Genomic DNA, 15,160 nt, shown 5'->3' on the forward strand with positions numbered 1-15,160 from the left:
CGGTAGCTGAGGCCTCTGGTTCCCAAGATAGCGGCTTCAAATCCGGCAAAGGTAGTTGCATTTTTGAAGGGCAAAAATAATGATGAGGACTGTGGGAACCCTCGCTGAGTCTGAGGGTAGGGGGAACCAACCCAAGCGGATTAAAAAAAAAAAAGAAGAGAGAGAGAGAGAGAGAGAGAGAGAGAGAGAGAGAGAGAGAGAGAGAGAGAAATATATTAGTTCTTTCACGTGCCAGTAAATGTACAGACACGAGGCCGACGTATTTGAGCACTCGCATACCACCGGACTGAGCCAGGACTGAACCTGCCAACTCGACCTCATAGAAGCACTCTACCGTCTGAGAGATTCTGCCCGGCTATCCAAAATTCGTGTGTAGATACTCTTAGTAAAAAATACCAAAGGGCTCACAATCGAATCTGCAATGAAGTGTGAATATTTGCCGAGATAATGGTAAGAACATAGTTTTTTTTCAATGTAACTGCAGTGATTTCTAAACCTAAAATTAGAGTAAGAGACATTCTACATTTTGGGGAGTGATTATTTTGAAAACCCGACAAGTAGTTTTTTTGAGGAATGAGAAAGTCTCCAAACATTCAATTGCCAGCTGAAGGTCGCACTATTCAAAACAATCACTAACAATAAAGGAAAGAAGTGCAATTTCGATTGGCTCGTACCCCACTGTCGGCAGCCCTGAAAACGGTTTTCCGTGGTTTCCCATTTTCACACCAGGCAAATGCTGGGGCTGTACCTTAATTAAGGCCACGGCCGCTTCCTTCCCACTCCTAGCCCTTTCCTGTCCCATCGTCGCTATAAGACGTATCTGTGTCGGTGCGACGTAAAGGAACTAGGGGAAAAAAAAGGCAATTTCGATTGTCAGCTCCTTGGTAATATTACAGTGAAATCAGATTCGATATATTTAATGGTTTATGAATGATTTGAGGTAAACATCTTAGCTGACTTCGTTAAGTACCGGAAGTTTCTGTAAACAACGATATTTAACAGAATAGTGTAATAAAGTAGAATCGAGCGATATGTACGAAATCATGTTGCCATCGTAAATGAGTTCCACACGCCTCCCATTAATTCATACAATTTAATGTCAATATATTCAAAGGTGTATTTCATACCTAGTAGTAAGTAGTCGTAGCAGTAAACATAGTTAAAAACACAGGCAAACTGCATTTGAATAAACAATCTTAAAAATTAATCCCCGCCCCTTCCACTCTATTATGAAATTCTGCGTACGCCACGGGTCGGGTATAAGAGTGTGTGTGTGTGTGTGTGTGCTCATTGTTTTTTTTGCTCAGTGTATTCAGTCCATTTCGACAACTCCGTATGTAACATTTCCCGTTACCCCTCAGCTCAGTGTAATTTATGTGACATCCAAGGGTCCTGTTTGTAACGCACAAAGATGCTTCCAAGGACAAAAAGCGTTAGAACCACACGAGTTACGGCCGATTTCACTGTCATCTCTGGAAAATAGCTTTCATCCTTTTTCTATCACTGACCTCTCGACCGCTGTATATTACACAAATGCCTGCAGCTCGTTTATTAACTTAAGCCCACACGTGTCATGGAATTCATCCCGTGTTCAGGCGATTCGAACCGAGTCACTTATGGACAGTTTTAGTAACTCCGCAAGGTCAACTTGTCCATTTTGAAGTAACTAAGCCCCTTATCAGGAACATGGCACTATCGGCTGACTGACGATTAGGACGAACTGAAAAGGAAATGTTTATATTCTGTCCGAATGTTCCATGGAAACATGCAGCCATTTCTTCGGACAAAAGCACCGATTTACTCAAGAGGAACCTTATCTTTGGTATAAAATAATGGAAAGTTTTCTCACGCTCGGACTAGACCATGTAAGATAATTAAATCATGATGTGTTATGGACAGATACCACCGTAGTGTAACGGTTAGCAGTTTTAGCTACCGTCCTCGAGTTCAATTCCCAGTACTGTTAGAAATTCAAATCGGCAGGAGGGCTGGTATGTGATTTAAAAGCTACATGTAGATCACCTTTTTCGGAGGGGGTTGGGGGTGTGGGACAGGGAGGTTGTACCTGAAAAGAGTTTTACCACCTTGGGAAGAGGATAAGCATTTAAATTTTGTCCGGTTTCTTGGCTGAATGGTCAACGTAGTGGCCTTCGGTACAGAGGGTCCGTGCTTCAATTCTCGGCTGGACCGTGGCTTTTAATATTAAAGGGTGACCGTGTGTGTGTGTGTGTGTGTGTGTGTGTGTGTGTGTGTGTGCGGCCCCAGCATTTCTGCAACTTTTACAACACCCACAACACTATCCTCCACCACACCAACGAAGCAGATGCTGCCCATCCTTATCTGAGACTGCCTTACGAGGACTACACCAGGGTAGCAATAGCCACATAAACTGTAATTATCGGCAGATAAAAATATGTGAATCAAAGTCATGTTCATTTTCCACTGTTACCCCCAGTTGGCGGATAACACAGTTGAGGAGAATGTTTCGGAAGAGGAGAGTCCGGCTGAATGGTCAGCGTACTGGACCTCGATTTAGAAGGCCCTAGTTTCCGTTCCTATCAGGGCAAGAGCTGGGTGTTCATGTTCGTCTTAATACCTCTCTCTTAATAAAACAACACACCACACCAAATAAACTCCTAATAGTGAATACATTCCTCCAATTAGGGATGGCGTCAGGAAGGCATCCTGGCTTAAAAATGGGCCACATCAGAACCAATTGCCGACAAAAATAAATTGGGGAATAGTCCAAGGAGAAAAAAGGTAGGGGAAGAAAAGCGATCGAATTGGTCTCTAATTCGAACCCTGTACAGCACGACACCGAATAATAGATGTAGCGAGGACGTAGCCCATAATAAATGTAGGCTCCAACAAGCAATCTCAAGTAGAAACTTTTGTCATACTTAGATCGGTGAAAAAACAAATCACTACATTTCACTACATTAGAATTATGTCCCAAATTTTATTCAGTTGGACTCCAGTTAAGTAATGGCATCGATGGATCAGTAAATTTCGGTTGGGGTATTTCATAAGATTGACTACTTATACTCACATGTCGACAATCCGTCGACAATTGTCCAGCATTGCTGTGGCTCTGACGACAATTTTAATTTCACACCTTACGTGTGCGTTATTTGTTGCTGTCTCTCGTTAGCTTGGAAACCTTTTATTCGTTGACTACTTCTGTAGCTTCAGCGCGAGTGCATTATTAACATACAACCAAGTTTTCTTTAACATTTTATTGTGTTTATCTTTTCTACCTTCAGACTAGTGCAAAAGAGATATTTCCGATATAAGTGGTTATAATGAACGATATTGATTCTGATATTGACGAATTCGATTTCATTCCTGAAAAGGAGTTTGAAAAAAAAATTGAAAAGCCCTGTACGCTAGTTATTACACTGTTATGAGTCACAGATCATCATTAACAGATATATAATCTGACAAAAGTGATGGTGCAAATGAGGACATATTTCGAGCCGTACTTACAAGTGACTTGAAGGTGAAGAACGCAGGCTTAATAAACTTCGCAGTGAATGTTATTTCAAAATAATAATAATAATAATAATAAAACTGTGCTCTCACCGTTTAGGCCGCTTTTATTGTAGAATAGTTGATTTATAACGATTTTCACAGTCAAAGGTGTTAATATATTGCACGCCGTGGAACTAAAATCCATAGATTCTCTGCAAGACGTTATAGATGGTTTTATTAAATTTTATAGCACGATAGTTCTATAGAAAATGATGCAATTCTGCAAGGGAAAATAAATAAATGAATAAATAAATTACTAGATTGGGCTTACGGTAATGTTGCAGTTCATATTACAAAGCAAGGGAATAACATTCAACGGCTCTGCGGTGAGGGAGAGCGTGACTGCCTCTCACGCGGAGGCTCCGGGTTAGACTCCCGGCAGGTCAGGGATTTTTACCTGTATCTGAGGGTCGGTTCAAGGTGAGGAGCTATTTGTCAGCGAGATAGCGGCTCCGGTCTAAAAAGCTAAGGATAACGACAGAGAGGATTCGTCGTGCCGAACACAGGACACCTCGTAATCTCCAGATATTCTGAGCAGTGGTCGCTTGGTAGACCAAGGCTCTTCGGGGCTGTTGCATCACGGATCTTGGTTTGGTTTGGTTACGGGTATAAAATTCACGCCCAAGCATATGTTTGATGCAGAATCTAATTCAAATAAGACTGCCGTTTTACGTGACTGTTTATATCGTAATTATAGCCAAGTGGCATCCAATTTTAAGAGGAAAACCAATCACAATTCTGTAACTTTCCATTTCAGAACTCCTATATTCATTAGCCAGGATTCGAACAACGGCCGCCTTGGTGAGAAGTCAGAAGCGATCACATTCATTGTGTCCAGTTATATTAATTCATACGCAGGTATTACGATTACGTTGATCAGGAACTCGGCAGATATTTTATTTAAATATATTAATGGCTTATTAGATTATATTGCACTTTAACATACACTGAGTGACCAAGTTATGGGAAGACACTAAATGTGATGTTAATAACGAGTTGCTCCTCCACGAGCCCTCAAAACGGCAGGAATATGGAGAGGCATCGACTCTACAAAGCGCTGGTTTGTTCTGGAGGATCTGTACCCACGCATCTTGCACTTCTATCCAAAATTGATATTGTGTAGTTCGTGCGGGGTTCATGGAGCGTACAGCAGCATTAACAGCATCCCATAAATGCTCGAATGGATTCAGATAGAGGCCAATCCATGGTCGCAACTTCACTGGAGTGCTCCTCCAAACACAGAACGGTGACACGGCGCGTTATCCTGTTGAAACATGGAATCCCCATTAGGGTACTCTAGGGAACATCGACAATGGACCATGTAAGAGTGGCGGCGTGTGGTATGGTCCGAGGAATCTCGTTTGCAGTTGTATCCAGCTGATGGACGCGTGAGAGTGTGGCGTATGGCCCATGATGATGTGGATGCTGCGTATGCTGCGTGTCAACAAGGTTGTGTCCAGATGGGAGGTTGCTCAGTTCTGGTCTGGGCGGCGTTCTCATGGTAGCAATGTTCGTGGGCCCATGCACGTCGTTCAGCTCTGTGTCGAGGCGTCATCAAAGGGACAAGAGTTGGTCGTCAAGCTTATGCGGTGCAGTTGCCTCCTTACAGTCCTGTTAGAAATACGTTCCTGACTCCCAACATTCAACTGGGCGGTGATCTGACTCACAGTAGCCCGTCGAGTGCCCAGTATGGTTCTGCGGAGGTGACGATGTCCGTTCGTTAAACATCTGTGGTCTTCCCGTACGGCGGTTTATGCGGGTGGTAACATTCTGTCTGTGATGTTGAAGATCTACCCTCGACACTGTTGACCTCGGAAACCCGAATTCTCGTGTAATCTCCGCAATGCTATGACCCATGCGCCGTGCGCCGATGATCGTCACACTTGTAAAGCCTGTAAACTCGCGACGTGTTGCCATCTTCACGACACATGAGTGTGTGACAGACTGTTCAGCTACGCCGCAGCTAGCTGCAACGCTCAGGGGTCATACACTGCACATTTTCTGATGGGACACCCATTCCCGTGACTTTTGGCCATTCAGTGTATATCTTTCAATGCTAGAGAGAACTTTTAAGAAATTGACACTTACTACAGCGTGAACTTCCCGAAACAATTTGTTCTAAAAACTCTTCACTGGTAAAAATGTGCTTGACTTATAACAATATGTATAAATACTACCATCTGGACCATGCTACTTATTTTAACAAAATTAAACAATTACTTTACGACCTTATTCCTCACATTGACAGCTTTTATTATTGAAATAACTATTTGTTTTAGGAATTAAATATTTATATTGCATGGTTTGTTATATTATTTCAGTTGCTTTCTACACGTGCCTAGTTTTACATTGCAATAATTGAAGCACTCTGCCACATTCTCTAATTTTGGAGTGTTTGTTTCAAATTTATGATATGTAGGCTATGTTTATTGGTATTATTACATTTTCTTTATAATGAGAGATTAAGATATGCATGCAGGTAGTGAAACTGGAGCTCATGCTCTCCTGTTGTAGAAATAATTCATATTAAATCTCTCACCTGAGAGTGTGTAGAAGAGGGCTGCTTCACAACGGTCGGAACCAACATGTCGAACTTTGAGTTTTCAGCTACGTTCGGTTCTTCAAGCTGCCAGCCAGTAAACTCGAACATCTAGAAACAAATCCCGCAAAGTCATTACACTACTCTAATAAGGAAGGAAATTTAACAAAGAGAGCACTTTCAATATAAACAACACAGAACTATTGAAACACCAATATTTAGATATATTCATATGCGACACGATAAAACAGGTTTGTACAGCGTGAAATTCTAATCACAATGCCAAAATCTCATTTTCGGTACAGTGTTTTTATGTCACTTTAAAATACTACGACAACTATATTCCACAGTGCATACGCAAGGTAATCATCAGCGAACTGCTCCGGGACACCCTGCTTGACTTGTGGGCCGCAATCGAAGTGAGGTGTTTCGAACATTGAAGCGCTACAAGGAGATAGGAACTGTTGATGACTTGCCTCGCACAGGTAATCAAGTGTTTCGACTGCAGTTGATGACAGTTACCTTCGAATTTCAGATCTGAGGAACCCTGAACGCAATGCCACTATGCTGAATAAAGATCGTCGTGCAGTCACAGTTCGCTGTATTTCAACTCACACCGTGACAAACAGGTTGCACGAGGTACAACTTCATTCTCGATGTAGAGCTGGGATAGGTACGGAGCGGAGCAGTTGTTTTGGCTCTTTCTCCGGTAGTCCTCCGGTTGATTTTACTGGCAGAAAATTCAAATGCGTAAATGTGGGCAGTGTTGTAACTGCATCTTGGGTGGAATTACAATTTAGGTTTCAATACTAATTCCACACATACATGTGCCTTCTTATGTACGTCGTTCAAATGCTGCAGCCGTATTAAGATTGCCGCATTATTTTTACACTATGAATAAAATATTTTGACCTGCTGAAATTCAGTTTGCAATAGATTCAGGTGGAAGGAATAATGTAGATTTAATATTGCTATATATTATACCCTTGCAAATGCATTTACAATATTAGTGATAGCAACAAAGTAGAGTTGGGAGCGGAGCGAGTAGTAACTATGAGTAATCCGGTTGTAGCAGAGCGCACCCACGATCTCCTCCGCTTACTCGCGGAGGACCAGAGCACGGTGTAGCGCACGACATATATTTAACAAGTGGAAGCACGACGTTTCGATCACGGATTATCTTCCAAATTTGTACACATTTAGTAGTCCATTAGGACAACATAATGTGCAAGTACTAAGGCGTACGACTCAGGCGTTCTCGAGAAAATCGCAAGAGAAGTTTTCGCGTCCAGTATGTACCCGTGCGTTGCCGTAACGAGCTCGAGATGGGGACGGTCGAATGGTTAGCGTTCAAGCTCCGTAATCGCTGGATCCATTCGACCGCCACCACCTCGTAGTCATGATCGCAACGCACCGGTACATATTGGACGCGAAAACTTCTATTGCAATTTCCTCGAGAACGCCTGAGTAGTAAGCCGTACTATTTGCACATTATGTTGTCCTAATGGACTACGAAAAGTGTACAAAGTTTGAAGATAATCCGCGATCCGAACGTCGTAGCCTCCCTTTGCAAGAGTATTGTACATTTGTTCAGTCTGTGCTTATCAAATTTGCTGTCTATATTTCCTCCGCTTGTTGGATTTTATAGATTATGCAACGTATATCAGATAATAATCGTGGCACTAGTTTGATATTTAATACCATTTTTAGATGGTATTCATGTTTTAGAATATTTAGAGTTATTTAAGTACAATGCATCACAAATGCCACGAAAACAGTCTGATGCACGGCAGTTCTTTGAAATTGCTGATGAAAACAACCAGCAAAATTTAAATTTTTTAGCCGCATTTACGCGACGGGTGGTGGCGTATCAAATTTGTGGGATCATATCAAAAGGCATCACAAGGATGAAACGAGCAGGTCTACTTCTCCAGCAGAAAACAACACTGCTGTATTAAGCAAAGCAGTTATGTTATGAGAAAAAGGCATTGAATATACGGGTGAAATACCTTTATGTTGTCATACCAATAACGTGTTTAAACGTGCCGCTACAGTACATTCATTGGGTAGTTCACTCGGTACAAGCTGATGACGTCACAACTGCTGCGCTCCGTTCCCACCACTACAACAACAGAGTTCAAGTAAGTTAATTTTATTCCATCTCATGTAAACATGCATTATACACGACACTCGTATATGAATTATAGCTAATTTATTACCGAAACGTTAGAACTGTTGGAAGTTTGTTATATGCTGTACCGGTCTGACGCATTTGTGTGACATCTGACAAAGTGCGATGTAATGAAAGTTCGTATCGAGGGTTTATATTACGTACAAACGTTTTGAACACTTCGTCCTCTACATTTCACAAAGTTGCTTATCATTCGCCACGAATAGAAGCAAAGAGTCGATAGCTGCAGTCGCTTAAGTGCGGCCAGTATCCAGTATTCGGGAGATAGTAGGTTCGAACCCCACTGTCGGCAGCCCTGAAAATGGTTTTCCGTGGTTTCCCATTTTCACACCAGGCAAATGCTGGGGCTGTACCTTAGTTAAGGCCACGGCCACTTCCTTCCCATTCCTAGCCCTTCCCTATCCCATCGTCGCCATAAGACCTATCTGTGTCGGTGCGACGTAAAGCAACTAGCAAAAAAAAAAAAAAAAAAAGAAGCAAAGAGTAGTCCAATTCTTTGTTTTCCCCAGTGTTACGGTCGTACACTGCAACAAGGACATTGTTAGGACTTGAAGATTGTGAAGTCACTTCATTATTCTCGTTATGGACCCTTTTCACATGGTCCAGTAGTTTAGATATTTCACCACCATGGAAAAAACCTTACCACACAGCTTACATTTCGCGAATTTGTTTTCTTCACATACGCCAAAAAATGACAGGCACCAGACAGCTTTCGGCAAATTTTTAATGCAAGTTGCTTTGCGTCGCACTGACCCAGATAGGTCTTATGGCGACGATGGGATAGGAAAGGGCTTGGATGGGAAGGAAGCAACCATGGCCTTAAGGTACAGCCCCAGCATTTGCCTGGTGTGAAAATGGGAAACTACGGAAAACCACATTAAGGGCTGCCGACAGTGGGGTTCGAACCCACTATCTGCCACTTAAGCGACTGCAGCTATCGAGCTCGGTCTTGGCATTTAAATCAGTGTTCTAGTAACCTACAGACCGAGCGAGTGGCTGCGTGGTTTAGGTCATGTAGCTGCCAACTTGCGTTCGGGAGGCAGGGGGTTCGAAACGCACTGCCCCCAGTCCTGATGATAGTTTTTCATGGTTTTCCATTTTCAGGCCACGAAAATGCTGGGACTGTACCTTAAACAAGGCCAAGGTCGCTTTCTTCTAACTCCTAGGCAGTTCCTATCCCATCGCCGCCATAAGACGGCGCGATGTAAAGCAAAGTAGTAAAACATCGACAAATTCAACTAACGATAAATGAGAATGTACACATTCTCATATACTCGCTTTATTCATATCTATAAAGCAGTACCACGCCGTTAGCACATCCGCTCCGCACCACCACTACTGCAACTGCAAGCGAGGACACACGCAGTTATGTTCTTCCGTCCTCCGCTCTCCCTCCGTAGCACCCATTGGTTAATGGGCAACAGTTTACTACCGGAGAATAGTGGATGGAGCGCTGCACTCGCACTACCGATTGCAATCATAGGAGCAACTGCTCCGTTCCCACCTGTATCTCGATGGCGAGGCCAAGGTCTTAGATCTAGACTTCACGTGGCGCGGTACATAGCGTCCCAACATTATGCTGAATGGTCTCTTCAGAATTGCCAATAGAAGTCCTCTTGACCGACAACTGTCGAAATGCGTTGTTCCTGGTGATCGTCAACGAAGTGGCTGAAAGCGATCTGGTCTGGCTTCACGTGCCAGATACATTGTCCAGCACATGCTGTAAGGTGCGTGTTTTGGTGCGACATTATGCACTGCTCTAAGATACAGGAAAGACGTCATCCGACCCACAGACACTGTATCGCCAGCATTTTGTAGGATAATTTGTTCTAATGAATAATGCGCGCATCTACCGTGCGGTCCTCGTTAATGACTTCCTCTATGATCACGATATCGCTCGACTTTAAAGGCCGGCGTATTGTCCAGGCATGAACCCTTTCGAACATGCATGGGACAGTTAAAGAAGGCTGTTCATGGATGTCACTACCCACCAACGACTCTGCGAGCGACGCGGTATCACCAGTGAGGAGTGGGGGAATTTTGACCCAGATGAGCTTGATCATAGTGGACAGTATGCCAAGACGAATGCAGGCCTGCAGCAATGCAAAGGGACGAGTTATCCGGTATTTAAAGTGTTGTTTGCTGTATTCAGTAAGACAAATTGAGAAAGGCAAGCTATATTGTTATAGACACACTTATTTTGCTGGGTAATAAATAACACTGATCTGGTACCTCTATGTCTCTCTTTCGTCTTTTGTCGAGTTGGGAACTCTTTGGTCCGAGGTGACGCAAAACATTTTTGATGTGTGTATTACGTAGTATGAAATCGTCCTTTTTATATAACTGTGCATGCTATTAGTATGATCTATTAGGACAAACATGGAACCCACGTCATTCCTGAGCAGAATATCTGATTTCGTCATGTTATGGACAAAATACGTAAGAACAGCAGCAGCAGGCGTGAAGCAATGGTATGATGTCTTAATTAACGATCCTACCAAGTTTCATTCCAACCGATGGTTTCGATACACCACGTTCCACTTAAGACAACACACACCACTTTTCGATGTTGATGAGTTTCTCTCGTGATAACGCGGAGCCAAGTCTTCAGACTATATACTGCCACCCCCGCGCCCCACGGGGGGGGGGGGGGGGGGCGATTTAGCTACTTTGCGCCCCCCGCCTCGCCTCTTGTTTTCGACATGAATATACCACCACGTAGCTTACATTTGTACGCATGTTAGTGATAACATCGTAATCAAAAATGGATACTGAACTCGCCAAACTCAAGTCAAGAACCGAATAATTTATGGCCTCCTTTCTTTGTTACAATTTCGTCGATCAGATCTTCATTCTGTACTCGAGTTGCTGTGTTATGTCAGAATTCATGGAGGTGATGGCAAGACTGTTGACTCCATCTTGCAACATGAATTATTGTAAATATTTCTGGAGTCTTTGGAGGAGTGAGAAAGAGCGGTCGGACAAACAATTATTGTGTGCAGCGGTTGACAAGAATATTCTTAATGAAATCTGTAAATTAGGAAACAGTTCTTGAACGTTGTTTTCAAGCAACACTATACAGTGCATTTAACGAGGAAGTTTCATTTCGTTGCTCTTAATATAGTTTAAATTCAACGTCACCTCCACTCAAAAATTCTTCCAAGTCTAACATATTGTAACGTATTGGCGGGGTAGATAAATGAATAAATGAGTACAGAACCTGGTAGCGTCCTATTTCTAAGATTTATTAACTTAGCACTACAATTACAGATTTGCACACACACAGACGATAGCCGAGATTACAAGTTACACAAGTACACGGTTACACACTTACACGATTCGCGCTCTCTCTCTCTCTCTCTCTCTCTGTTTCTCATGTTCCATACACAACACACACACACACACACGCACACGCACACACACACGCAGAGAGAGAGAGAGAGTCATCGATTATTTACAGTACACACTCTCAGCCACACTTGTTAGCGCTGTCACGGTCCACAGCCTACACGTCAGTCTCGCCGGTCGGGATAGTATCCGCTGTTCACTCAATCCGTCGAACCCTGTTCGCAGTCTACAGACGTCGTACCCAGTGTTCCCTTCTTCGCCGCTCCAGAACACCCAAGGTTCTTCTCCAGCAGCCAGCCACACACACGACGTCAGGGGAACAGGAACGAGTCCTCGGCTCCAACAAGCAGATAATCCATCAGGCTGCACTCTCCCAGGCCATCACTGACTGCGCTCCAGCGAACTCAATCTCGCTCTCACTCACTCTTACTAACTCCGTCTAACTCTCACTGACTGACTGACTCCAAGTTACTCCTCTCCTTATATACCTGCTCTGGGCCTCCCAGAACAGTCCGGATGCTAGATGTATCCAGAAACCTCGCGAGATAGAAGACTCCAGATTAATCTTCCAGTCGTTTCCGTAGGCCTCTGCTGCGGGATCGCGAGCGGAGGCGAGAGTGGCTGGCCTAGCACTGAAGTGCTGCACGTGATTGGCGCGGCTGAAGTAAGGGGGTGGGCCAAATACGGTGACGAGGCGGGTCCGTAGCAAGTTGGCATGGCGGACACTAGTCTATAACCATTACAATATTTTTAATAAGTTTTTTGAGGCTATCACATAAGAAGACATAATGAAAAATGAGTTAATGAACGCAATTGTGACGTGACGTTATTACTAAAACCAAACCAGTCTTTCTTTTGCCAGGACGTTTATTAAATTTGAGTCGATTGTCATCAACGTTATACACATCCATTTCATTGTGAGTTAAGTTCGTGTTCCCTTTTCAAGAGTTGTGAAGAAAATTTTCTATTTTAAACACGCTACCACCTGAAAATCTTTGTCTGCTTAGGCCTGAACACACCTCTGCTGCACACGTGAGTTATTACAACTTACTCTGAAAGGTACTAGACATTATTAAGCTTACTTTCATTTCTTTTGGTATCTCAGAATACAATTTCTTTGCAGAATAATTTTAATCACTTGGTCTACAAAGCATAAACCATCTTTTTCTCTGTGATTGTATTACTGGACAATGAATTATGTATTTTTCAATTCATGTTACCAACCAGAATCTTTAGCACGAGACATGTAAAGATCCCTGGATGGCTTTCTTTTCAAGGAATTAAGTTCTGTTTATATCTGTTGTGGTGAATGTTTAAACTAGTGTCAATATACGAAACAAAAATAAATACGGCCTACATTTTGAAGTGGGCTATTAATGATACCTTAGAAATTATATTTTGGAATGGTTTCAGAATTCCATATAGGAGTTTCAATATGACTTCCTCCATGAATTTTAGTCTGGAATTTAGAGCTGTGAACATAATTCTGAAACATTATTTTGCGATGTGCTGCATTTATTTAATCTATGTTTCCACATACGTTACTCGTTTCTTCCTCCTCCCTTCTGCATCTCCAGGGAAAGAAGAGTGGATAGGAGACTGATGACATATCCTACTGACCTGATCCTTCCTCCACTGAAGAGGTTTGGAGCTCAGGGTAACAGTTCTCAATAATTTAGCGATGCGAGTACTGATAAGAGAGAGTGAGTTGATATGGGCACGATTGCCACCCAGATACATTCTGCAGCCTTGGCAAATGGCATTACGACACTTTGTGTACGAGTGTTTTGCTATCGGTGGTAAGTGTACCACCACAGGTGTTGTCCGGTAGTATGCAACGCGATGGCCGAGTAAAATTTTAAAACATGAGTAAAATCTTCAATTGATACTAGGAAGGGTTCTTTTCGAACAAGAGAATTACCTCGAGCTTGATCCTCATGTACTGGTAGACTTGGGAACTACCGTCACAAGCTGGTTTACACCTTACTCCTCTCTAAAATATTGATTGAAGAGTAAGACTGGATTAGGGATCCATTTTCAGATTGAGGCGCTTTGCCAACAATGTTGAAAGATCGAGAAAACTAACATAATTGAACATTCATGCAATACTGCACTATTCTTCCCACCCAAAATCTTCTGACTTTTGGACTGAAGCATGGTATGACTATCTTGAACTCGCCGAGAGGGCAGTCAAGTTCTTGGTGCCCTTCCCGAAGACATATTTATGTGAGCAGGGATTTTCAAGACTGATGTTCATCAAGGACAAATACCGTGAGAGACCGAGTGTGGAGGCCGACCTATTTATCATTCACCATAGGTCTGTACTGAGGGCAGTTATCCAGGTGGCAAATTCCCTATCTGTTGTTTACCAAGACTTTTCTTACGTAAAGCTAATACTGTACGAAACTCGACCCGGTATGAATAAGCCAAGGTAAGATCTCATTAGTAGCCTCTTATTATGTTATATCTAAGCTACTCACTTGAAAAGTCTATATTAATAATTACTTTAACAAGCAATATATTTCTTTTCAAAATACGATTCAGTCTTAAAAGATAATTATTCATTGTCTTTAGAATTTAAGTACTAGTGGTACTTAAAACATTGGAAAAGTAGAGGTGGTACAGAAGGTCTGCAAACACTGCTTTGGACAATTACGAGGAGTATACGTACCTTGACATCAAGAGGATCTCCGGAAAGTTCGTTCTCGATGAGCGTCATGGAATGGCAGCACGCCATTCCTTCCATCAGTGGGCCCATCTTCAGGTCTTCTCTCTGCTTTACTGGTGGAAGGAATTGACAATCTTCAGCAGGTACTACACCCCACATATCCAACCCGTCCTCTGTCAACGTCCCAGTCTAGAACAGAGGGAGAACGTTATTAGACATTCAAGAAACGATTGTACATGGGTGAAGCGGCGCTAGTGTTTGGAGATATGACAATGGGGTGAGCAACAGGCATGCCAGTGGCTCAAGTACAGTTATTACTCTCGCACTGCCAACAGGACAAGATTAATTCTAGAGAAGAATTTCTGCTAAAACGATGGAACAAATTCGGAATATAAAGTGTCCCGATCGTTCAGGATAAGGTCTACACGGCTCTGATTCAACAATGTTTAATAATCGTATAATTTTATTATCAAACGCCTCAACTCACAGGTTGTATGACGACTTTGTACAGTGAACTAGTATCCCCCCCCCCCTTAATGACTTCAGACTCTCTCCTCCTTTGTTTTAACTCTTGAGCTGCTGCAGATTCTACATTGTATTTGAAAATGTAAAACTGTATGACTTCTTGCATACATCATTAGCTAGGCTACAAGGAGAGTTTCTAGAAAGTGTATGTGCTGTAGGTCAGCACTGTCGAAGACGATTAATAGTGCCATACGCTCCCCTTTTGCCACAAGCCTGTGCTCATAGCTCGAATGTTAGACCCCTCGCCACACCGGTGGTTAAATGGCAGTGAGTTGAAGTTGACACTGCGTGAACAACAAGCCGAAACCCTTCAAAACTTGACTGTCAATGGGGTCATATTTAGTGAAGCATTTCCATA

General features: G+C 42.8%; 1 protein-coding gene across 1 annotated transcript in view; it reads right to left on the minus strand.

Annotated features, from left to right (window-relative positions):
* The window catches only part of LOC136864327 (polyamine-transporting ATPase 13A3), an 869,746-nt gene that overhangs the window by 164,512 nt on the left and 690,074 nt on the right, over window positions 1–15,160 (minus strand). The window contains exons 13-14 of the mRNA XM_067141161.2: window positions 14,281–14,466; window positions 6,071–6,181 (exon numbers count right to left, since the gene is read on the minus strand). Coding sequence (XP_066997262.2) covers window positions 6,071–6,181; window positions 14,281–14,466 — 297 coding nt within the window. The remainder of the gene's footprint in view (window positions 1–6,070; window positions 6,182–14,280; window positions 14,467–15,160) is intronic.

The sequence above is a fragment of the Anabrus simplex genome, chromosome 2, assembly GCF_040414725.1.
Source record: "Anabrus simplex isolate iqAnaSimp1 chromosome 2, ASM4041472v1, whole genome shotgun sequence".
Lineage (NCBI taxonomy): Eukaryota > Metazoa > Arthropoda > Insecta > Orthoptera > Tettigoniidae > Anabrus > Anabrus simplex.